Consider the following 25,905-nt stretch of genomic DNA (forward strand, 5'->3'; position numbering starts at 1 on the left):
AGTTCAACGTTAAGACCTGACATAACATGGAAAATAAACAAGAGCTGTTGGATGACAGCGGGCTCAACTATTCGAAGAATTGATTGAAGAATGGGATCAAAATATTACCACAGATATTCAGACAAAAGAAAAAACAAGATTAGACAAACAATGTTCCTGTATTTGTGGATTTTGATAAGTCTTGCACTAAATGGCAATGCGTGTTGAAAGTTTCAAAGCTTTATCTCAAACGACTTTGTCAAAATATGAACTGGTACGAAAAACTTAACCAAAATTTCTAAGACAAAAAGGGCCATAATTCAGTCAAAATCCTTGATGGAGTTATGTTCTCTTGCCTATAACTGGACATGGTGATGGTAAACAAGTGTTGAAAGTTTCAAAGCTTTATCTAAAAAGACTTTGTCAAAATATGAACTGGTACGAAAAACTTAACCGAGATTTTCAAGTCGAAAGGGGCCATAATTCAGCCAAAATCCTTGATGGAGTTATGTACTCTGCCTATAACTGGACATGGTGATGGTAAACAGGTGTTGAAAGTTTCAAAGCTTTATCTCAAAAGACGTCAAAATATGAACTGGTACAAAAAACTTAACCATGATTTCTAAGTCTAAAGGGCCATAATTTAGCCAAAATCCTTGATGGAGTTATGTGCTCTTGCCTATAACTGGTCATGGTGATGGTAAACAAGTGTTGAAAGTTTCAAAGCTTTATCTCAAAAGACTTTGTCAAAATGTGGACTGGTACGAAAAACTTAACCAAAGTGTGACGCCGACACCGACGCCGTGGTGAGTAGGATAACTCTACTTATTCTTTGAATAGTCGAGCTAAAAATGTAAAATATCAATTTAAATGAACTTATATTTAGTGATATGAGTTATGTCAGGTTTTATGACTGTAACATTCTCAGGAAAAATGTGCAGCCTCGACTGGGATTCGAACCTCGGACCTTTGGCTTACCGTGCCAACGCTCTACCAATTAAGCTACCGAGGCTACCTGATACGAGAACCGCTTCACACCTTCCCTCTTACTGCGAGACATTGACACTCCTGACCAATGTCTGCTGCAGACTGTTAACCAATTTCAGATGCACACTCCAGCCGAACTGCTTCACCCGCATGGGCTCCAAGGGTGAAGATCCCAGACGAGCCCCCAAATGTAACAGTCTCAGGAAAAATGTGCAGCCTCGACCGGGATTCGAACCTCGGACCTTCGGGCTTACCGTGCCAACGTTCTACCAATTGAGCTACCGAGGCTACCCGATACGAGAACCGCTACACACCTTCCCTCTTACTGCGAGACATTGACACTCCTGGCCAATGTCTGTCGCTGACTGTTAACTGAACTCAGATGCACACCCCAGCCAAACTGCTTCGCCCTGCATTGGCTCCAAGGGTTTGCATCCCGGACGAGCCCCCAAATGTAACAGTCTCAGGAAAAATGTGCAGCCTCGACCAGAACTCGAACCATGGACCTTTGGCTTACCGTGCCAACGTTCTACCAATTGAGCTACCGAGGCTACCCAATACGAGAACCGCTACAGGACGAATTGATTGATATAGTTATTGAAGCATATGACATGAACTATTGTGGTAAAGACATGAAATACACTGTTGTGTTGTTTCTTGTTTAATGTCGTTACGTCGAATGTCAAGTGCCGCAACATTACAGATGAAAGGTAGTTCTATAAACAAACGCCGGACTTCAATATTTAACTATTTTGACATTTCATATAGTCCGACATTTTATCGAAATTATAAATTTCCTTTTAGAGCGTTCCGCAAAATATCTTGCTGAAGGTTTTACAAGTTCACGGTGGAAGTGACTGAAAAGTGATAACTAATTAACAACAACGGACAAAGAAACCTATTTCACATACACCTATTGAACATACTGTCTTACTGAATATACTGAAGATCTGTCTGTACTCCCAAAGTGAAATCTACATCCATGCACTTTCACAACAAAACACGAAACTGTCAAATCTTCTTTACTATAAAGAATGATTTTAGACAAAAAAATAGTCTCACGGTCGGCTTTGAAAAAAAAATGCGGCCGGTTACTAAGGTATTGTCTATATAGTATGCATATGTTTATAATCGATGGGTGTAACCAGCATTTATTGGTTTTAATTTAATTAAAAGTTATTTCAATAAATTATTAGTTCATATCAAAGCAGTTTTAATGGCTAGTCCACGTGTATTTGGCGGTACCCATGTGTTAAATAATGGCCACAGATTTTTCACTAAAGTCTGTCCCACCTATCTGGTTAACATCATTTTTAAAATTATGATAGGCGTTATGATGCCCTAAAATATGTTTTTATATAGCGCAGATCCATATCTCTAGGCACTTTTTTCATTTTTCAAAAAAAATTTTTTTTGAAGTTGATATGTTCAATTTTGTATTTTTCTCCATAGACCGTAATGCTAAATGACGTCGCGTCGCTTCTTGTATATAAACAATATGGCGGCGCCCTGTAATACTTTTTTAGGGGACAACTCAAAATTATCGACTTTTGAATGTATTAGAAAATAAAACTCGGGCCGAGTTCACTCTGTATTGCTAAAAAAGTCTCACTGTTGTTTTATGAATTCAAATAAATGTTATTAATAAAAGATGATACGGGGAACAATTGGCATGTTTAACTTCCAGTGTTACAGAGTAATTTAAACATATTTTTGATGTTTGAGTATTAATCGTTAGTAGATCAAAATGTTTTAAGAGCTTCCCAAAAGGGGGGGTCCCAGTTAGGTGTCTGCGCAAAATGTTTTTTGATTTTATTTATACTTTGTGGTAATATACCTACATGTATTAAGTTTCATTAACAAGTATTGTTGTTACTAGTTTTGACTTCCTTTTATAGATATTCGCATTTAAAGTGGGTGGGGTAATCTGACATGTAACCAGCCAGGAACACAATTTTTGTTATTTTTTTAAAAATAGTTCTAAATTTTTACCTGAAACTTTCATGATAAAATAACTATGCAATGGACATTCACACAACATGATGCATTTTAAATTGTACTGAATACTTTTTAAATCACAGAGCCACAAAGTGGTCTAATCAAATTTACTGATTTTCAATGGACGAACTTTACCAAAAAGCTAAAACATTTTTCATTAGTTGAGATATTAAGGTGTTATTTTCAGCAGATATTGTAAACTAAATAAACATTAAAATGACAGTATATCAGTCTACTCTGATTAATATTGGAAGAGTGGTACACTCTCAAACTAGGAAAAAGTGGGTGGGGTAAATAAATATTTGAAGCAACACTACAAAAATTGTGCAGTTGTTAAGAAATGGCCTCAGATTGTCTATTACTATCTTAATTTTATTAAATACAGCATTGATTGATAAATTGTAACAAAAAAATTCCCATTTTATACATGTGTGTCATGGAAAAAGCATGGACCTTGAACATGACATGTAGACAAACCAAATTAAGCCTGAAAGCTCAAAGTATTTAACAAAATGTTTTGCCTGAGGCAGTATATTTTGAGGAAAGCTATTGTTCAAATTAACATTAAATTTTCTGCATTGATTTTTCGATGGCACACATGTATAAAGTCTTATTAAAGTGGAAAAAAATGTTAAAATTTATCAACCAAGTCTATATTTAATAAAACTAGAATGTGTCTGTAGGACACAGAGTGTGTCCCCCTCCCCACCCCCACCCCCTCGCATGGTACATTTGGCACAAATAAGGGGAAATAATTCAAATGTTTGCAGTCTTAATGGGGTATAGCCTCAAAAAACTATGAAAAGGATTCATTATTCTATACCATATACTTTATGAGCATCACAAACAAAAAATCCACTATTTTAGCTATTTCAAGGGCCATAACTCTGTAATAGATGCTAAAATTCTCAAGAAGTGCCATGTGTGCAAAGGTCGCATTATGATAAAGACTCAAGCAAGGTTTCATGAATTTACATTTAAATACTTCTGAGTAAGGCACCGAGAATACTTCTGAGTAAGGCATATAATTAGGTAAAAATGTGCATTTATCAGTTACTATTTCAGGGGCCATAACTCTGGAAATAGGGGGCAAGCCCAGATAAAAATAGTATATGCGCAAGTTCATATCATGATAAACACTCATCAATTTATATCAAATACTTTCTGAGCTAGGCATGTCACAAGGTGAAAATGTGCATTTTTGACTATTTCAGGGGCCATAACTCTAGAAATAGGGCGCGGACCCAGATTAGAAATAGGAGATGCGTAAGTTCATATCATGATTAAGACTAATGCAAGGTTTCATGAATCTATATCAAATACTTTTTGAGCTAGGCGTGTCACTAGGTGAAAATGTGCAATTTTTACTATTTCAGGGGCCATAACTCTAGAAATAGTGGCGGAGCCAGACGAAAAATAGAAAATGTGCAAGTTCGTATCATTATAAAGACTCATGCAAGATTTCATCAATTTATATCAAATACTTTTGGAGCCAGGCGTGTCATAAGGTGAAAATGTGCATTTTTTACTATTCCAGGGGCAGTAACTCTAAAACTAGGGGGCGGAGCCAGATGAAAAATAGAAGGTGTGCAAGTTCATATCATGATAAAGACTCTTGCAAGGTTTCATCAATTTATATCAAATACTTTTTGATCTAAACGCGTCACGAACTTCGGACGGACGCACGGACGGATTAACGGACGGACGCACAGACAAATGCAAATCTATATGCCCCCACCACTCATGGTGGCACAATTAAGATAGTAATAGACAATCTGAGACCATTTCGTAACAACTGCACAATTTTTGTAGTGTTGCTTCGAATATTTATTTACCCCACCCACTTTTTCCCAGTTTGAGAGTGTGCCACTCTACCAATATTAATCAGAGTATACTGATATACTGTCATTTTAATGTTTATTTAGTTTACAATATCTGCTGAAAATAACACCTTAATATCTCAACTAATGTAAAATGTTTTAGCTTTTTGGTAAAATTCGTCCATTGAAAATCAGTAAATTTGATTAGACCACTTTGTGGCTCTGTGATTAAAAAAGTATTCAGTACAATTTAAAATGCAACATGTTGTGTGAATGTCCATTGCATAGTTATTTTATCATGAAAGTTTCAGGTAAAAAGTTAGAACTATTTTTAAAAGAATAACAGAAATTGTGTTCCTGGCTGGTCACATATCAGATTACCCCACCCACTTTAAATGTGAATATCTATAGAAGTAAGTAAAACCTGGTAACAATAACACTTGTTAATGAAACTTAATACATGTAGGTATATTACCACAAAATATTAATAAAATCAAAAAACATTTTGCGCAGACACCTAACTGGGACCCCCCCTTTGGGTCGATTTTAAGATTAATGTTACCCGTAAAGCAGAAAAAGGTAGAATATCTTACCCTTTCTCATGCCCAGCTTAATTTTCCCTCGTGCGTATCTGGGTCGCCAGCATTTGCGTTATGAATTGTTTTTATTTTTTAAAAATACTTAAATATAACTTGCCTAGATCTACCTGCATATTAATAAAAAGACATATCTTAGATGATAGCGCTTTGAACATTCTCATGAACAGAATACGGACAAGATTCCTGATTTCCGGGATAAACCAATTGACATAGTGGAAGAAACACTGGTATTTATAGTTCCGAATTTAATAGCGGATATCAGTTACTTGATATTTTTATCATGAAGTTTGTCTTGATAACTTTGTCATTTAATCTTTTTCTTTTTATAAAATTCTAAAATAAATACTGAATACACAAATCGTCGGCCGGCGTCAAAAATCTCGTTTCTTAACTTTTAGGATATACAAAGCAATCCTTTTTTCATGACAACACGTGCTTTAAGTAAAAATCGGTTATCGGCTTCATATCGGTTAGGCCTGTACTTAAATTATCGCACATATACGAGATTTTAGCATGACATAATCGTAATAAATTGAAATGTACGTGGAAACAACCCGATACCTTAACGTCTGTTTTGAATTAAGATTTAAAAATTGTCATTAGGCCCTACGACATTTTTGCAGAACTTTCATTAGCTAAATTTTTAGTAACTACGATAAATTGGCTTATTTTCGGGATGTAAGATATGGATATGTAAGTCAAGGTAGCCGGCTTTGATAAACTGTATTATAAAGGATCATTATTTTAGTTAAATAAATTACATTTCTTGTGATTAATTATTTAAGATCTTTTCGTGATTTACCTATTTATTTCGCCGTATTTACTCGCTCATATCATATCGGCCGATATTGTGTTTAGTTGTCAACAAATGATCAGAGTGTCTTTATCGTCATCGGCATGTTTATAGCTTCCTAAAATAAAGTCTTTAATAAAGTTTTGTAGTTTGTTACATGTTGAAAATCATTTTTGATAGCAGATGTCAATTATCGGCAGTCACTTAGAATTAGGTCTTTTGATATGTAATTATCTTACAATACAATTGCCTTAGAATAAAGAGTTCATCATTTTGTTCAAACAAACAATAAGAACCAATCAAGCTAAGATTATTGACTTATGTTCATGTATGATATGTAGATATAGAGCTGGCTACCTAGACCTTTAGACTAAAGGTTCCGGTAGAACCGGCTACCTAGCCACTGCCAAATTGAAAACTGAGGATCTTTCATAGTATCAATAGAGGTCTGAAAGTTCATTATTATGATAGTAACTGTTATGCCTAAGTTCTTGCAAAAATATTACTCATTTGTGTTTTATAACTTGCTTTCCTTATATTATATAAAGATTGCCCTCTTCTTGAAATCATTGAGAGATAATAAAATCTGGAAAGTAGATCCCTCGGAAGCACCGAGAACAATGCAAACAGTGAAAATTGCAGACTCGGTTTGATTGAGTCTGTTCATGAGCAGTAATGGAAAATGCAACACTGCCCACGCCCCCTAGTACCGGCTTAAGCAGTATTCAATCTTCGAATCTAAATGAGTTGAAATCAATGATCCCGAAGGACCAGAAAATATAACAACACTGAGATGAAGTCGGGGCGACTTTTAACAGCCGCTGTTGTGAAGTAAATAAAACACAGATTACCACTGTATGTGTAATGTTGGTTCGTAAATGTGACTTTAGATACATATGTTTTATAGTTATATTCAGTCTATAATTCATGAAGGTCGAAATATCTACCAAAAAAATTTCATATTAAAGCATGTACAAAAATTATCCTTCATATTCAAAAGAACCCGATTACGTTCAACCTCGTAAACCTGTTTGCATGGGTATCAGGAAGGCGGTACACGATGTTGAAAGTTGAGACTTTGATGATGAAAAGCCGAACCTACAATGATGAAAAGTCCAAAATACAATGATGAAAAGTCGAATGTATGATGGTGAAAACTCGAATCTACGATGATGAAAACTCGAAACTACGATAATGGAAAGTCGAAACTAAGATGCTAAAAAGTCGAAACCGCGAAACCACGATGGTGAAAATACGAAATGATTTCGACTTTCAGCATCATAGTTTCGTGGTTTCGACTTTTAAACATCGTAGTCTCGTTCTGACGTTGTTTCGAGCTCACATACGTTATGAGGCGATGGCCCTACCGGAACACCGTGCGTAGACATCATGCGCGGATCCAGCCATATTTCTCAAGTGGTGTTCCGACCGAACCCTTACCATGGCAAACATGTGTCTGTTTATATTTAATAATTAGAGGTTTTTAAAGTGGATGTTAGCCGTTTACAAATAAAGAGTTGTCAATAAGTATTTGTTGAACAGGCTAAAAGAGGAAATAGCGGGGCATACTCCCCCTGAATATTTTGAAATTCAGCGTTTCATTTCCTGCATTCTGGGACGTTTTAGAAGCATTTAATAACATCTTTTCCATTGCCATTGTATATACAATATACCCTTTATTTTCACATTTTTATGAGCTCACCTGTTAAATTAAAAGGTAGAATTATTCGTATCTTTGAGATAATTAACATAAATATGAATTAGTGCTCTACGTGAAGCAGCCTCATACACTTTGAATGCGGTCCCTAATGTTGCCTTTTCGAAAAATCATTATCTTTCCTTCTTCTCTTCTTTCCTTTTTTTAGGATTTTCCAAGGGGTCCCGACTACCGGACCCTCGCCCCCCCCCACCCCCTGGATCCGCGCATAGTTAAGCTTACCTGGACCGCGCATAGTTAAGCTTACCTTTTTTACCATAAAAACAAAATTTCGGCTCCATTTACACAATTTGGTAAAATTAATTTTTTTTTCGAAATTGTGACTTTAGAGCGGTATACGTATTTACACAGGACAAAAATTTGACAATATTAAAACTATAGAATTATAAATTCTTTTCAACTTTCAAAACCCTTAGAGATGTTTAAATGATGTAGATCTACATTATAAATCGATCTGGCTCTATAGCATTTGACCCGCGATTCACGCTCTGAACATTACGGATTTATAGCCGAATATTCCCTGTGACCTTGACCTTTGACCCTATACACACTTTGGACCAACTAGGGTAACAGGGGCGTAGCTGGCTTTTTCGCCCTGAACAAAAGTTTGTGCATAAAAAATCTGAACCACGGGAAGACGTAGCCGTATGCTTTTGCTTTTTTATCGTTAAATTTGTTTTATCAGTTGTCACAAGTTCAAACGAAGATGCAGACGGAGAGAACTTTGCTTTGCTTTAAGTCACGATCTAGTATCTCAGATGTGAAGCCGTTGATCCCATCTTATTTTTAAATACACTTCATGTGTGTGTGTGTTTTTTTTTCATTTTTTTTTCATCACGTTTCCTTAAAAACTATTTCGATTTCGCTAATGCACGGGATCCCTCTCACATGCAGTCGACAAAATTTTGCCTTTTTGCCTCACAGGATCTTTCTTAACTCCCTTTACCCGACACGGGAACCCTCTCTGACACAATTTTCTATCAGCACCGGCGCCCTCTCAATTTAACTTCAATGTTAGAATTATGAGATTGTATTCATATTTTTTAAAAGTTGCACAATAATGCAGACTTACAAGTGTGGCCCCTCTTTGTATCAAATCAAATTATACAAATTCTAGTTTAAGTGATTTAAGGATCATTCTAATATTTTTAACATTTTCTTTTTATAAACATAGAAGGATTTTACCGTGTAGTGTTTTGTCGATTGAAACATGTTTCACAAAATGACCTACTTTTGGTAATGCGTCCATTTACGCCTAAAAAGGATTCCAGATTGAAATCCCTTCAATGGTAATAGATTTTAGTTTTGCCTGCTTTGTGGGCAAATAAAACTTTTTTTTCCGTTCATATGCGTCGTAATTAGGCCCTAATCATCTCTCTTATCTCACTGGTCAGGATAAGGCGGACCCGATGATGCCATTTTCAAATTTGGTGCCAAAATATTTAGTGCAGGGTTAAAAAGCGCTTATAAAATGTTAACTACAAGCTGCAAGCAATGTCTATTTTCCGACATTAACAAAGTTGCAGGGCGATATTTTGCGGGGCCGTGGTATACGAGCGAGATAATAGTTAAACTACTGGTATCTGTTTTTATCAGTCATGGAAATAAAATTAATAAGCTCTAATTACATGTTCAATACGGATTTTTAGATTATCATAAGCTCCTATAGCCTTACCCCCCTTACCATTCCATTTTTATTGCTTATTTAGCATTTTTATTTTTCGTTTTCTCGGATATCTGCAGGCCCAGGCCTGCCGTGCCTTAAAGAAGCGTACGCCACTGATTAGATGAACAGTACTTAAGGCAAGTCTACTGTGACGTCATTCAGTTTTATGTCATTTGTGATGTCACTTTCAAATCGGACGCGATAGAAAAGTGTAGTGTGTTTTCAAAGCAGTAGTTTTGTGGAAATTAATTTTGGAAAGGGTAATATATCGAGGATAATTCTTTGAAATACATTCAATGGGAAGGAAGGATTTTTAAATCGTAGAATACAGGTTATTTTTTGAACCATGCGTATGAAAAATGGTGTAATCAACGCATTGTTTCATATGTATGGTGCAATTGGTGCCTGAATATCATCTAGAGTGCCGGAGCCACGTAAACTGAGTGTAGTTGTTCGACATAGAACAAAAATGAAGTTGTATTCCGACTGGACGGTGGAAAAATAAATTGGGAATTGATAATTTGTAGAAATCTAAATCGGACCTTGGGATACAGCATACAGTTAACTTGGAATTTGAAAGTTGCATGTGAGTAAATTTGTCTTCCTTGCATTTGAAATTTGTTTTGAATATACGAACTGTTCAATCTGTTGAGCTTTCAAGGTATTTCAGTACAAAACGACGAATATTCATTTTTAAATCCATTTTGAGTGGCTCCCCAAGTAATTCACGTGAACATTCATGTTCTCCTCCTTTTTAGAGAGTAAACGCCAATGGCGGCCGATTTTTTACAACAGTGAGCTGCCGTTGGAAAAATATATGTGGCATTCATTTAGCAATTCGAGTACTTAGAGAAAAATCCTTGAAATTCTCGAGGGTGACTTTTTTGTAGTTTAAACTAACGCTATTTACTTTACCGATGGCTGCTCCAGTTTTGTCACCGTGCATCCAAGTTGATGTTAACCGATGGGATGGGACAGACTTTAGTGCCGTAGGCTAAACGTATTTTTCGTCTAAGCATGTATAATTGATTCTATATTTATTCAGTGTTGTATTGTTCATGATATTTCATTAAATTACGCTAGAAAAATCTGTGTAATGTGTCAGGGAAGTGATTGGAGGTGCAGTTTTAGTAACCAATATATCACGTGTTTGAGAGTTTTCCTACATTACACTTCAATAAAATAAGGTCGAAATCTGTGCTATGCAAACGGCTGCAATTCGATTAATCTTGACACAGGGCCATGTTGAACATCCAAATATTAAAAGGCGCCCTGTGCAAGTTTAATGTTACTGAACTAAGATGAACGGTATACTGGACTACTCTCAGGTAGGTTCGAATTAATTTGAGGACGAACGAAAGCACGACTATCGATATTCCTCACAATTACATCATGTGACAATGACTCCATATATATCTATATTTTCTGTCATAATCATCCATGCACTAAACTGCTTTATACCTCTCTTAAAGGGACACTTAAATATATTTTTGTATTCGTTTTCTTTCCCTGCAGAAAAATCCGAACAATCCCGTGCATTTAATATGCTATCTTCTGTACTAAGTCCGGTACTAATTCCGGTTCATGAGGTTTAAGTCACAACCAGTTAAATATTTTTCCTTATATATTCTACATAAAACTGACATTTTTTATATAGCTTCCAAACATAGCTAGACCCATAATCCTTACCTCATTTTGAAGAGTTATGATAAAACTGATATAAAATGAAGAGAAAAGTCTTCTAAGAGAGATTTCCCTGGTCGCATTTGCTTACTGTAAACTGACATCAAAATCACACTGCTGTGACCTGGAAGTACTACTCATACTACAACTGAGATTCACTTCACCAAATACAACCTGCTCTCACATTTTTCCTACCAAAATGTCACAAATACATTCACAATGAAATTTAAACAGAAACTAGCTTTAATTTAGACCTCTGTTGCCATGCCAAGTGAAAAATTAGTGTTCAATACCTGGCAACCATTACGCGACTAGACCAGATGGCTCCCATGCTGGTTCCTTTAGTATAGTTAGGCCTTTAGCGTTGAAACTTAAAAGATGTTAATTAATACTAAAAATGCCTACTGTTATTGGTAAATTTCCTTTCTAAATACTAGAGTCTTTATAAACTTACGTGTCCAGTATCAGCAAGTAGATATTTCTGGGTTGTTCCAGATCGAAAGTTCTCTATCAGACTCGATCTCTACCCGTACAATTAAGAGTCGTCTGTGCTCAGTTACTGGTCCTGTCCTCTTTCCACTGTAGGTTAGAGACCACCAATCATTTTCCCATAGACTTACATTGTAACATTATGGCGTGTACGGCCTTCCATACATCGAAACATGTATATCTAATTACAAGTTTTTCAAGAACTATCTTAGTTCTACCAAAATATCGGACGAAAAACATATGAATAGTGATACTTTATTTAAGTAATTTTCGTGTGAATGAGATGACCCCCTATTTACATCAGTGACATGGCGGGAGAAATTCGTTTGATAAAACTTTTTTTCAATACACATAAAATGTAGCAGATTTTGTCAAAATGTATAATAAGATACTGTAAATGCAGTGAAAAAATATCAATTTTGAAAAAATAATCACTTCCTGGGTTTGTTTACATGACTGACCAATCAGAACGCGCAGACGTTACCTTATTCCCAGGTATACACTTACCTCATTCCCAGTAAGTTCCCTGTACTTTTTTGAATTGGTGGTCTCTGACCTGTACATAAATAAATGACGTTCCAGACATCGTTTCATTCTTCAGTGCGACTCAAGTCCTCTAAGTGTAAGTTAGGGAATCATTACCTTTAAGTCCAATGTAGTATTTTCACAGCACTCCGTTATTTTTTTTTATATCGAATTTATTAAGGCACGATATTATAATTTATAAGAACTTTACCTCCGGAACATTATGAATGAAATTTGAAAGAAAATAGTATGATGCCACAGCCTGAGATAACCCATTAAAGAAGCATAAGGTCAAAGGGAAGTAACAGTTTTCCCATAGACTTACATTGTAATGTTTTGGGTTATAGCCCTTTCCTAACTTTTGATGCCACCTACCCAGGGTGAAAGAACTATTCAAGACCTAAAAGAAAACAGCCAGAAATATATATGTTGACCATCATTTTTGTGGACTTTTTTCACCCGCAAGTCAGTAACCCCCAGTCCGGCAGTGAATTTTTGTTTACATTTCATGAAAATACCAAATCACTAAAAAAGCAAAATTTTCAAACAAAATACACTTCAAATATTTTTTCCTCCATTAATCATGGCTTAGGACTTCAATTTAAGAAATAAAACAGTTTTCAAACATATTCAACAGATATTTCACCAATGAGAGACCACTTTACATCTTAAATATTTGTCTCGGAATACCATTTACTTTTTCAACCAATCAAACGCCCTGTTAGTTATTTCCCTTTGACCATAAGTGCACTTACTTCGTATGGGGGTCACTAACCTAACCTATATCCTAATACTGAAAAGAAAAATGTTACTTTTTTTTGTAAACAGTTTAGATTTTTGTAGAATTAGTGCGTTCATGCAGTACACATGCGTAATGGACATAACATATGTATCTATATAAACAAATGTACGTATATATTATAAAAACCTAGCCTGGGAATCCAAACTAACAATTCAAAAATGTTTCCTAACCGCAGTGTCACATGTATAACTCCCGAAATTTAAGGCTTTATTAGATAAAGAACAATGACTTCTGCTAGCAATAATCCGCGGCTAAAAATAGAAACGGAATTTCAACGGAAAAGTTTCCAAACATCTCCGGTCCATAGACAATACCAGTTTGTACCTCTTTTCCAGCAAGTTGTAACACTTTTCAAATATATCAGAACAAACTTAAATGTTCGTCATAGCTATCAATTTGTAAGATATTACATTAATGCAACCCTAGTGATCTAAGAATGTTACTGAATTTTCGACTGCATTGTCTCGTTTTCGTTTCAAGCACGCAAAAATATGACCACATGTTAATTAGGCTATTTATAGAAAATCGATAATCAGCAATGATATAGCGCAAATTTAGTGAGATGATATGAACAGGTCAGTAATTTATGGATATAACTTGAACATGTACAGTTCATCGTTATATCAAGAACAAAATATACTAAAACATGCCTAGCAATACGAGAGTGAACAAAAATAAAAGAACATTCAGTTAAAATTCATTCGATATTGTTTGCAATGTGACCTGCCGTGAGAATCAAAGACATGTATGTTTTCTAAATAATATTCCCTCACAGATAATCTTCCTTCATCAAATGTACAATATAAGATACTATATGTATGCATAGATACACATGTATTCGGTACAATTTCGTCTGACAAAACACGAATTATCAACGTGGAAACCCATAGGTCGTCCAAGCTGACAAATGTTGCAAGCTCGCTTCGACTAAGTGGTGCTACTGTATCACGATTTCATCAACTTGTAAGCCTGTGGAAGTGGGCGCAGCGATGATACTAATACTCGCCTTTTTGAAACGGCAATCTGTCAGACTGTAGCAAGTCGTCGGATAACAGATTTGACCAACTTAAAAATTGAATTGTTTCAAGACAGATTCTGCTCACTTCAGCTAAATTTATTCGAGTCGCACCATGAGAAAAACAACATAGTGCATTTGTGACCAGTATGGACCCAGATCAAACACTCTGGTCAGGATCCTTGCTGTTCGCTAACGGTTTCTCTAGTTGCAATAGGCTTTGAAAGCTAACAGCATGGATTCTGACCAGACTGCGCGGATGCCCAGGCTGGTCTGGATCCATGCTGGTCGCAAACGAACTATGTTGGTTTTCTGATGGTGCGTCTCAATATATCTGGATTAATACAAATATATGTATAAAAATTAAAACGGTTTCGTTTCGCCAGTTACATATTTTTCGACGTTTTTCTCGGTCTGACTAAAGTTGTAAGTTTGTCTGACTTAATGTCCAGCATTTTTGCGAAGTCTGCTGTTATGTCTAGCGAACGTTTGAGTATAACAGATGGAGTGATAATTAATGCATCTCTAAAATACACTGGCTGCAGAACTGACATTCTGAGATGCATTTGTGGTGCATGTTTGTGTTGTTTTCTTTCACAAAAGTCTCATGAAAACCACAGCTATCTGATACGGACTAAATCAGTGTGTATAATAATTCATGACAGACACTGCCCAATAGCTTTAAAAAGAAATCTTAAAAGCTGAATGATTTGGAGAAAAAGCTTGTATTATTTATTCATAGTAAAACATCTTCGATGTAATTTATGTTGTAGTTTTCGTCACAAATAATCGAAAAGGATCAAAACTATTCGTTAAAGACTGAATCAGTGTGTATGTAAACAATGACTGGCAGTGAAAAAGGATTAATTTTGAAACCAAAGCCGAATATTAAAAAAAAATGAAAAAAATGTTCTGATGGTTTATATTAACAATTCCTCAGTTGTCGCTTTCTTTATATTATTTTAAACATTGATTAGCAGCCACCATCAGCGCTTTGAGCGCTTTGATTGTTATAGCTATGACTATCTAAAGAGATATACCAAACACTCCTTCCATACGTGTTTAATCAAATTCAACGCAGTCATTTTCAAAATGGGGGCTATTTTAAATCAAATAGTACAAATATGAGTTATCCAACTAAAATATTCTGTTGATAACTTAACTTATTTAAAAAAAATGATTTAAAAACTCAGTATAGCGATGGCTACCTGGCATAAGACCAAAATCTATCAAAAAAAAAATGAACAATGAAAATACGGGTATTTTGCTAAAATATGGTTTTAACTCATTTGTATGGCAGTTTGGGAATAATTTTCAGGTAGCCAAATTGAAATGGCTATCATCTTGAATAATGAATAAAGACATATTCTTTTGGATTTGCTTCCCTTTGATGTTCTAGTGGGCTTGTGAGAATTCTTTGTTTGTATCAGATTTTGCACGTTTTTCATAATGTTTACCCCATTATGGAAATAAGTCTTTCAGAATGCAAATCGCCAAGAAATTAAACGGGAATTTTAGATTAAGCCAACTGACATAATTAGTATGCAAATATACATGTATTTCATTCTTTAGCAATTCAAATTATTCCATGGATAGTGTTGAATAGTACGTGTATCCCAGCGTTTTTTTCTTTTTATCCATTATGTTATTAATAAAATAATATTTTGTAGCAAACATAACAAATTATTATTCATTTCATAAATGATGAACATAAAAAATTCTTTCGTTTTTTCCCCTCCTAAATCGAAAAAAACAAACAAAAACAAAATACTATGGAAGACGAAAAGCGAAGGCTAAATGCCTAACAAAGTCGGTTGTAAGTCACACCAAATTAATCTATAGCTATAGGGCAATTTTCTTGCTTCTGACGGTGTAGGAAGACAGAAACGAGTAGACACCTGGTTAGAACCACCATAATTTTGTATTTCAGATTGACGTTTACCCCCGTTTTAAGATTTCAGCATCCCAATAGGGTGTCGAACCCTCAGGAAATTTATCAAGCAAGATAGATCGATGCCTCATTAGGCTAGTAATTTTCAGGAAAAAAGGTCTGGGAAAAATAATAAGTTATAAACGTTATTATTCGCTATTGTTTTGTCTCTTTGAAGAATAATTCTGCGAAGATTTCCCAGTTTAAATTTCCCTCCACAAAATTTTCATAGAATAATGTCAATCGTCACGTAACTTCGACATTACTTTTGAACCCGCCCGCTTAGCTCAGTAGGAAGAGCGTCGGTCTACGGATCGCGGGGTCGTGAGTTCGATCCTCGGGCTGGGCGTATTTTCTCCGTGACTATTTGATAAACGACACTGTGTCTGAAATCATTAGTCCCCCACCTCTGATTCATGTGGGGAAGTTGGCAGTTACTTGCGGAGAACAGGTTTGTACTGGTACAGAATCCAGGAACACTGGTTTGGTTAACTGCCTGCCGTTACATGACTGAAATACTGTTGAAAAACGGCATTAAACCCAAAACAAACAAACAAAAATCAACATTATTTTGACATTTTCAAAACTATCTTCTTTTTTTTCAATTTCATACAATATAATCATACTTCATTTTAGTTTGTATGTCGTTTCATGTTTTGCTCAATGAACAGGGACATGTCCCATGATGTTGCAGAGTAATATAAATAATGTAATAAAATTTAGATGAGAAAATAAGTAGATACGTGTATCATCCACAGAGTGCATCAAATGAAATAATATCTATTTATGAAACTTGAGTTTTAGTACACGTTGCTATCACTTCATGATGTTCGTTTCGATGCATGCCTCCTTGATAAAAGGAACCCCACAATAGTCTTTTTTAACGTGACGGCACATACATAGAATAAAATACATTTATACGTTCTAATGACTGACATATACAGGTTTAATACAGAACTGAAATGAGAAACACTATCAAAATGTTTATTATTCATTACGACATATCTATAAATGTAAATTTTACACATTTTCTTAAACACAGAATGTGAAAATAATAACAGTAGACGGAGTTTACCTGAAGCGAGAAAAATCAACATGTAAAATAGTAAAAGCAGAAATTTTCGCGAGGGTTTAATTTTCGCTGTATTCGCGAGGTCCTTCAATACGCGAACCTTTATCCTCGCGTAAATATTGACTATAAATATAATTCAAATCAAGAAAATCTAGTCATAGCACAAACATTTCTCAACATATCTAATTGAAACGGTAATTAGAGGTGTAATAATATCCATATGATTTAATAGCAATCGATCTTTACGGTACTAGTATCTTAGATCAGTAGACATTTAGCAATTAAACATACATGTCTAGTAACGCTCTAAAGTTAATATACACCAGCCTTACAATGAAAGTAGGCAGTTTACTTTTTTACAATATCGCGAATATAAAACCACGCGAACATACTCAATATTTCAGACTCGCTAAATTTTAACCCAGCGAAAATATGCGCTTTTACAGTATTAATCAAATACAAACAAGTCCTGATTAAATAAAAGAATACAAGTTTTACTATATTACGTTGTCTACACATATACTGTAGCCAGAAACTCAATTGTCATTTGTTTCTCGCCATATCTGATATAGTGGCGATCAATCGCCCTTGGAACCGAGAAAAATCACAACGCCTGCAACGATCCCTATAACACCTGCAATAATGCACAGTGCAAAACCAGCATGTAAAGTTGAAGAATCAGTACCGTCTCGAGTGGCGTAGATGATAGTCCCAATTATCATCAGAATGCCTGAAAAGAATAAATGAAAACACATCCAAAGAAATGCTTCATATGCACTACAATTACCGTCCTTTCTAATTGCAAACCCTTTTTTTACAATCTTGCAATGAAAACTTAACAAACATTAATTCAGCGTATTATGTCAGACATCATCTTGGTATTGTTTTTTATATGCTTTTTATTATTAATTTTCTTTCTACATGTTGATATTTTTTCGGCGTGGATGGCTTCCTTATATAAAGATATCTACACACCAAAACAATGTTATGAGGGTAAGTGACCTTAATTATCCGGCGATCAGTTTGAACACAAGTGTCATGTTAACTCATTACTAGTACAGAATTAACTGTTATGGCAATTACCTATTCAGATGTATTTCATTAATTTCATAAGTATTTGTTTATTTTAAAACTCTTGATGTCCACCAGACCAACTTTAGCTTTATATTACTGGAACAAAATAGCAATCTTATACAAAATAGAATGTATAAGAAGATCCTTTGGAAGCACAGAACACAACCAAGCAAAACGATAGCATACTCGATTTGACTGAGCCCGTTCATGATGGAACCGCGGAACTTTATTATAGTAAAACTGAATAGACTCTATGATCCCAAAAGACCAGAAAATATAAAACAACGAGTCCACGTACTGGGAGTCTTTTTTTTCAGCCGCCGCATTGTATTTAAAGACCACTCTAATAAAAACATCATGAAATGACAAAACTTCTGTACATGAAAACTGGGGCCTCCCTGGCCGAGTGGTTAAGGTCACTGACTTAAAATCACTTGCCCCTTCATAGATGTGGATTCGAGCCTTACTTGGGGCGTTGAATTCTTCATGTGAGGAAGCTATCCAGCCAGCTTACGGAAGGTCGATGGTTCTACCCAGGTGCCTGATGAAATAATGCACTGAGGGGCACCTGGCGTCTTCCTCCACCATCAAAGCTGGAAGGTCGCCATATGACCTATAATTGTGTCGGTGCGACGTTATACCCAACAAAATAAACAAATTGTACATGAAAACCAAATTAATAATCATTCTAATACATTGTGTAGCAGCACACATATTGATATAAGTAGATATCGGACAACGGGGTTATAAATCTGGTACAATAATAATAATTATCTTTATTTGGAGAAATCACACTAACACCTATTCTAACAATTAGAACGTTAAGCATGTATGCACATTTTATGGAGAAAGCACAGTTTGAGAATCACTTTCGGTAAATAAAGTTAATAAACATATTTATGATGTATTACCGATACGAATCTTAGACCCTTTGAAAGTAACTAATAGAGACATATTTTACAGACTACATAATGATTTTGAAAATACCATACAAGGTTTGACACATGAAGTTACTATTCTAATTAATTGTGTAACAAAAATATTTAACAAAACGATGCCAATTTTGCTATTTGTCATTGTCTTGTTATGTATTTGTAGTAATTTACTGGCACTGAAGACCTTACTACATCTGTGACTGAAACGAACTGGGCAAGGATGCATGCTTTTATTATGCAGAACCCGTAATAGTTTAGTCATGTCATATAAAATGTAGGCTTTGTAAATCTAATTTAGTTGGGTTCACGTAAAAATATTCTAAGTGATATCTGTGATTTTTGCTATGTTTCCAATTCATTGACTATGGACAGAACTGATTCATTTTGAATGTAATGTTAACTAAATGATTTTTTTAAAGAATGCTTATGCATTTTAAAGGCTAATGCATTGTTGTTGTTTTTTTTTGTTTCGGAACAAATACTGAACGGTGATATTTCTAGAAAACTTTGCAATAAATGGATTACCAGAAAATAAATTGTTTTGACTGATCAGTTGCCAATTAAGCTACCAGCACTCTCGTAATGTTCTTGGTTCTTGCACTATTTTAAGTAGAACAAAGAACTAGTATATTAAGCACATAGATCTACTGTCCACTCACGTTTATTTTTAAAGATTAGGAATGAGAGGTATTAGATGTTTTTGTATTTTCTTCGGATACATATTAAACATTTATTCTAACACGATCCGATTCATTTTCCTATTAAGGTATTGGACCCCTAATAGTGATGTTTAAAAAACGGCACTTGTTAGTTATATTCTTCAAGATGACCATGTTTCTATCTTCCGTTGACGTCAAACCCCTTGCGGGAACGTAGACGTTTTGCGCGTCAAAATCAAAAAGAGAAAGAATATAGTGATAAAAATTTAGAGTGGAAGAAACTAAAAATAACTTTGGTGATATAAAAAGGTTAAAAATTGAGTTTGCAGGATAACTAGGGCGAGGCATGTTCAAGGCTGCAAACTGCAGCACTGAACTGCTCTAGGGTAGGGAGGTGGGCGACACTGGGGGGAAGTTGGTTCCAATGGTACACTGTTCTCGGAAAATAAGAAAACCTTGTAATAGTCAGTGGTTGCAGTAATTAACCTATAACTTAGGGAGTGGCCATAGCGGACATATCGGTTCATTGGGGTCAGGTAATCTACGATTGGGATAGCAACCAGATCATAATGAATCTTATAGAAGAGTGATAACCTAGAATCTATACGCCTTAAATCCAGTCGACGAAGATTAAGAGAGTGTAGCATATCTGTTACACTGGAAGTACGACCGCACTCGGTCTTGATCCAACGGGCGGCTCTCCTTTGGACGCTTTCAATTTGGTCAATTTGAGTTTGGGTGTGGGGCGACCATACCTCGGAGGCATATTCGAGCTGGGGTCGGACTAGAGTCTGGTAAGCAATGGTCTTAATGTGTTGGGATTTGACCTTAATGTTTCTTCGTAAGAACCCTAGGGTTTGGTTAGCTTTCTTGGTTGACCTGTTTATGTGATTGTCCCATGATAGGTCATTTGAGATATCCACGCCTAGGTATTTAGCTGAGCTGACCGATTCAAGTTGGACTCCATGTATGTAATACTGGGTAGGGATAGGATGTTTCCTTCTAGGAGGGGTTGAACTCCATATCCCACTCAAACTCCCACTTTTCTAGAAGTTTTAGGTCATTTTGGAGAGTGACAGATTGGTCTGCAGATGACAAAGTTAGATATATTGCCGTGTCATCTGCAAACAGACGGACTTTGGAACTGACGTTTTGTGGGAGGTCATTTATGCAAGCTAGGAAGAGCAGGGGACCAAGTATAGATCCCTGCGGGACACCTGATGATACTGGGATGGCATCAGAGGTAGTGCCATTTAGGACTACTGATTGAGTCTGGTAAGCAATAAGCCTTTAACCCATCTTAGTGTGTTACCTCTGACTCCATATTCGTGCATTTTTAGAAGGACTTTCTCATGGCTAACCTTGTCGAAAGCTTTACTTAATTCTAGTAGTATAAGATCTACTTGTTTCTTATTGCAGACTGAAGTGACCAGATCATTTTCTAACATAACTAACTGAGTAACGCATGACCTTTTTTCCCTAAATCCATGCTGTAGGTCATACAGAATACCATGGTTGGTGAAGTGCTTAACAAAAGATGAGGAAACAATGTGTTCAAGCACCTTGCACAGGACACATGTTAATGAAATTGGTCTATAATTTACTGGATTTGACCTATCACCTTTTTTAAAAATGGGGGCAACATATGCGGATTTCCACTGGGATGGAAGTGATCCTTCCTCCAGGGATTTCTGGAATATGACCTCAAGGATGGGGGATAGTTCTACAGAGAGTGTTTTAAGTATTATAGGCTTGATTTTGTCAGGACCACTGACCAGGTTGCTGAGAAGTTTCTCAATACCATTTGTGCCTATCCTGATATCTGGCATAGTAGGGACTGAATTACCATCTGGACTTAGTTCCATTTTGCTGAGCGAGGCGAGGTTTAGTGTTGATTTGGGGCTAAAACAGACTGAAACTGTTTGTTCAGCACTGTTGCCTTAGCTTGATCATCCAGATGGAGTTTATTTTCACACTTAAGGGGAGGGAAAGAGGAAGATTCCTGTCTCGAGTGTTTAATGAGAGAGTACAGTTTCTTAGTATTTGGTTTATTTGGGAGTGAGGCATCAGTGTTGTTCAAGTTTAGGATGTGCTCAAGATACTGGCTATAAGCCTCTTTGACCTTTTTCCGCACTAGATGCTTTAAATCTAGAAATTTCTTTCGATCAGAAGATGAGCTAGTTTTCTTAACCTTTCTAAAAGCTCTATTCCTCCTTCTGATTAGTTTCTTAATATCCTGATTGATCCATGGAAGGTGATCTCTTATAGTTGACTGTTTGGATGGAATCCATTTTTCTGTAAGGTTGTTTAGGGTATTTGAGAATTTTTCCAATAACTCTTCTGTGTTTAATGCGGAGTATTTACCTTCATTGGTCATAACCTGGTGGTAGTCAATTAATTTTATTTCCTGCAAGTTTGCCTTTTTATACAAGGGAATTTTTCGAGGCTTCTGGTAACATATCCTTGCGGATGTATTGACTTTTGTTTCTACTATATTATATCACTGATGCCTGGCATGATGGTTACCTGATTTACTAGAGTTGGGTTTATAGTAAGGAATAAGTCTAGAATATTATTTCCTGTAGTTGGTAAGTTGACCATTTGGGTTAGGTTTGAATCATTAAATGTTTCAATAACCTGACGATAGAAGGTGGGGTGCTTACATTCAGGGGATGGACTGCTGGTGTCCCAGTCCATTTTGGGGAGGTTAAGATCCCCGGCCACCCACTGTGTTGCAAATTTTAAACAACTTTTACCATGCCGTTTTTTATAAATTTTGTATAATTTATGGTATTTCATCAAGCTCAGGTAGAGACAAATTTCAATGTGATGACCACTATCTAAAACGTTTGCAGAGAATTCATTACAGCATTTATTTTGATAAAAGAACCATCAAACTATTGTTAAACAATTATAAAACACAAAATAAAAATGTAAATATAATTTTTTCAAGGGTGCCTCAAGTAAACAGATTTAATCAGACAGAATTCTAACTCCAACATTGAAAAATTAAGGTCGAATCCTGTGAGTCTGTTTTGAATTTTGCTCACTTCTTTCAAAAATAACCTTGGGGCAGAAGTAAAACCTACCTGCATTTCTTCCAGAACATGTAATCTAAAGAATGAAGGCAAAATAGAGAACTTTTACCGCATGTAACTCAGTATTTTTCAAGATGTCTAACTCTACTCCTCCTGATTTAGAGGTAAATTCACTTTGAACAGCAAGAAATCGCTTATAAAATGAAAATTTTCCACTTTTGTACAATAAATCCATAATAAGTCTTGAAAGAAGTAAAAACTTACTAGAAAAAAGGAAAATATGGAGAAAAAAATTTTGGTCAAAGTGGGACTTGAACCTACGCCCCCCTGAAAATTGCAGTCAAAATAGGTTTATGGTAGGAATTGAATACTCTTCAAAAAGGAGGTACACTTATCCTTCTTTGTTCGTAAAAAAAAAAGAGAAAATGTTAAAAATATTAGAATGATACTTCAATCACTTAAACTAGAATTTGTATAATTTGATTTGATACAAAGAGGGGCTATTTATGTATGGGGGCATTTCAGCGGCACATCGGTACCAAATAACAAATATAGGAACCCCCGTCCGCCCGGGCACATTTGTAAGTCAGCATTATTGTGCAACTTTTAAAAAATGTGAATAATATCTCATAATTCTAACACTGAAGTTAAATTGAGAGGGCGCCGGTGCCGATAGAAAATTGTGTCAGAGATGGTTCCCGTGCCGGGTGCAGGGAGTCAAGATTCATATTTCATGGTTCATATTTTTATATGCACAAACCTTTGTTCAGGACGAAAATTTCGATTTTCTGAGTTCCCTGAGGTTTACCACATAGAAGGTCCTGTGCGCGAACAGAGAGAGATCTGATATGCATACACACCGTGTAGGTGGTTCCCTTATGCATTTTTTTATATATAAATGTGACGACCATTAGAATAATAATAACATATTTAAAACTGGTACTATGTGATGAAATTAACGGCGAAAAGGCGCCAGTCTGGTCAATGGAATAAAGCCAAAATTTATAGACCAGGGATGTCACATTTTTACGGTAAATTACCTCTTTGTAAATGCCGTCAGAAAATAGAATTAATGTTGGGTCAGTCATACTTAACTAACTATTCACAAACTGAATTTTGATCGTTTCTTGTGTTTTTATTGACCTGAACAGCTCCGGAGCTTGGCATCGGTTTTAATTCTCAAAGAATGTCTTAGAATGCAACACAGACACTCTAATTTTTCGAAATTTTCTGGGGGAGGATACCCCCATACTCCCCTACCAAACTCGCCCCTTCGGCGCTCGATCTATCGGGCCTGCGACTTATAAAAAGCCAGCTACGCCCCTGAGGATGTACTTTAAAGTCCTTGGTAACGTGTTAGAATCGGAATATCTTATTTAGTGATTTGCTCTTGAATAAAATCATTGTTTGTCGTTCAGATGCGTATTATTATATCTGAACTCCAAATAATGATTTATTCAGCGACAAATCACTAAATGAGATATATTATTTCTTAAATAATTATTGATAATTTGATAACTCGTAAATATGTACAAAGGATTTAAAAGCTTATCAATGCTAATTTATGAAGATTTTTTAGACGTTTACTAGATCTACATCGTATTGAGAAAATGTATATTTAAAATGTAAAAATATCGTAAGACATTATAAACATTAGCATTACAACCTGGCATTTTTTTCTTATCAGTCAGATAATATATAGACTTCTATGAAAACCCATTCTTTCCGTGCAAAATTTGGTGAAATTTTGTTTTTACTGACTCACAGAACAAATAAATGATCATTGGTAACTTGAAAATCTAAAACCTACCAGCAAACACTGCGCAACCAGCGGCTATTTTTGGCAGAAGCGCCTTGTCCTTCATGACAAACTGTTTTAGCAAGACAATGACTAGTGCCGCAAGGATGAGCAGCATACCCAGTATCTCCATTGCTCTCGTCGCTTTAAAGGCATCGTCTGTGGGAAAAAGGTAATCATTGTAAGGGTTTATAACAAATGATGCCTTGCTAAAAGATCCACCGACTTTTATCAACCAAATACTAATTGTTTGAATTTTAGAATTTTAAATTCATACGATTATGAAATGATACACCTGTATATTTCTTCTAAATAACCACAACTGATTTAATGGTATAATACATTGCATTTACAAAATGTATGTCCATTTTACCATACAACAAATACCATCGGTGAACCCCACCACCTTTCCCCGAATTTTGTGAATGATATATATGTTTGGAATAATTGCAATCTAAGTCTTTATCAAAATAAATATAGCTTAGGAATATTTAATTAGACGAAACATACCTAGACCTTCATCCTGTATTTTTTTACATACTGTTTCTCCTCCCAGCTGGGGGCTACAAGTCGACCATAATCCAATATAACTTTTAAACTCTCCAATACTTTTATAATTCCAATATGGGATTGCTAGTCCTATAATATTAAACAAAAGCGATGCTGCGCTTAAACCTATTCCTACAAAAGACAGCATTTTTGCTAGAGTTTACGCAAAATCCGAAAATTATTTTCAGATTTTAAAAATTTTGGTTTCGTTTTCGTTTATAGAAATTTTAAATCGTTACTGCTTTAATTTCAAAATTTATTTTAAATGACTCCAGATGAAATGTTTCTTATTTCTCCTCTTGTTCCTTATGGTCGCTATTGCAAAAATACTTCTCGTGGGTTGTGCTTATAAAGCTCACTAAATGACCTGTTTGGACATGTAAAAAGGGCGGTACTTGTCTTGTTTGCAGCAAACGTGTCCATGCGATGAGCTTTGCAACGACAAGTGTTTTTCCGTAACTATTTCTTGAGATAAGCGGGTTCAAAATTTTACGAATTTGCAATATTGAACTGATGTTTGCCCGTGACTGTCAATCACGGTATGGCTGGTGTTACCCAACAAAAATTCACAACGAAGTACACAAGTCCAGTTTGTGAGATAATTCTACTTGAAAATATATAGCATTTACTAGGCATACATATAAAAACTGTATTTACCTGGATTTGGATCAATACAGAATAATAAGTTGGAATACTTTACAAGATTTAAGTCAAAACATATGAATGGGTTTAGTGCTGATTTAAAAGGTCCATTAATTACTGTAAATACCAGAAACT

At 35.5% G+C, this 25,905-nt stretch overlaps 2 protein-coding genes across 11 annotated transcripts in view; both read right to left on the reverse strand.

Moving 5' to 3' along the window:
• LOC123559558 (arylsulfatase B-like) overlaps positions 1-12,440 on the reverse strand; it is a 62,437-nt gene extending 49,997 nt beyond the window's left edge. For 2 of the 10 annotated variants that reach the window (XM_053552570.1, XM_053552579.1), the window contains exons 1-2: positions 12,288-12,438; positions 11,697-11,821 (exon numbers count right to left, since the gene is read on the reverse strand). The gene's annotated coding sequence lies outside the window, so the exon portion shown is untranslated. Of the gene's footprint in view, positions 1-1,879; positions 1,960-11,020; positions 11,110-11,696; positions 11,822-12,287 lie in introns of those variants that run through there. The other 8 variants (XM_053552577.1, XM_053552575.1, XM_053552573.1 and 5 more) reach the window with 7 other exon arrangements.
• A 4,531-nt stretch (positions 12,441-16,971) lies between these two features.
• LOC128559847 (uncharacterized) lies at positions 16,972-25,501 on the reverse strand. The gene is made up of 3 exons (XM_053552580.1): positions 25,090-25,501; positions 24,592-24,738; positions 16,972-17,805 (listed from the first exon to the last, which is right to left on the reverse strand). Exons 1-3 carry the CDS (start codon positions 25,274-25,276, stop codon positions 17,654-17,656), a joined length of 486 nt encoding a protein of 161 aa, XP_053408555.1. The 5' UTR covers positions 25,277-25,501; the 3' UTR covers positions 16,972-17,653.
• Positions 25,502-25,905: the final 404 nt, after the last annotated feature.

This window comes from Mercenaria mercenaria, chromosome 10, assembly GCF_021730395.1.
Source record: "Mercenaria mercenaria strain notata chromosome 10, MADL_Memer_1, whole genome shotgun sequence".
Classification (NCBI taxonomy): Eukaryota; Metazoa; Mollusca; class Bivalvia; order Venerida; family Veneridae; genus Mercenaria; species Mercenaria mercenaria.

What these genes read in the sequence shown, in the direction of transcription:
- LOC128559847 (XM_053552580.1), bottom strand. Translation starts at nt 25,276, where the DNA reads ATGCTGTCTTTTGTAGGAATAGGTTTAAGCGCAGCATCGCTTTTGTTT. An exon ending in AATACAGGATGAAGGTCTAG is followed by an intron (nt 24,739 to 25,089) that starts GTATGTTTCGTC and finishes TTTTTCCCACAG; the next exon opens with ACGATGCCTTTAAAGCGACG. An exon ending in TGGTTGCGCAGTGTTTGCTG is followed by an intron (nt 17,806 to 24,591) that starts GTAGGTTTTAGA and finishes TATTCTTTTCAG; the next exon opens with GCATTCTGATGATAATTGGG.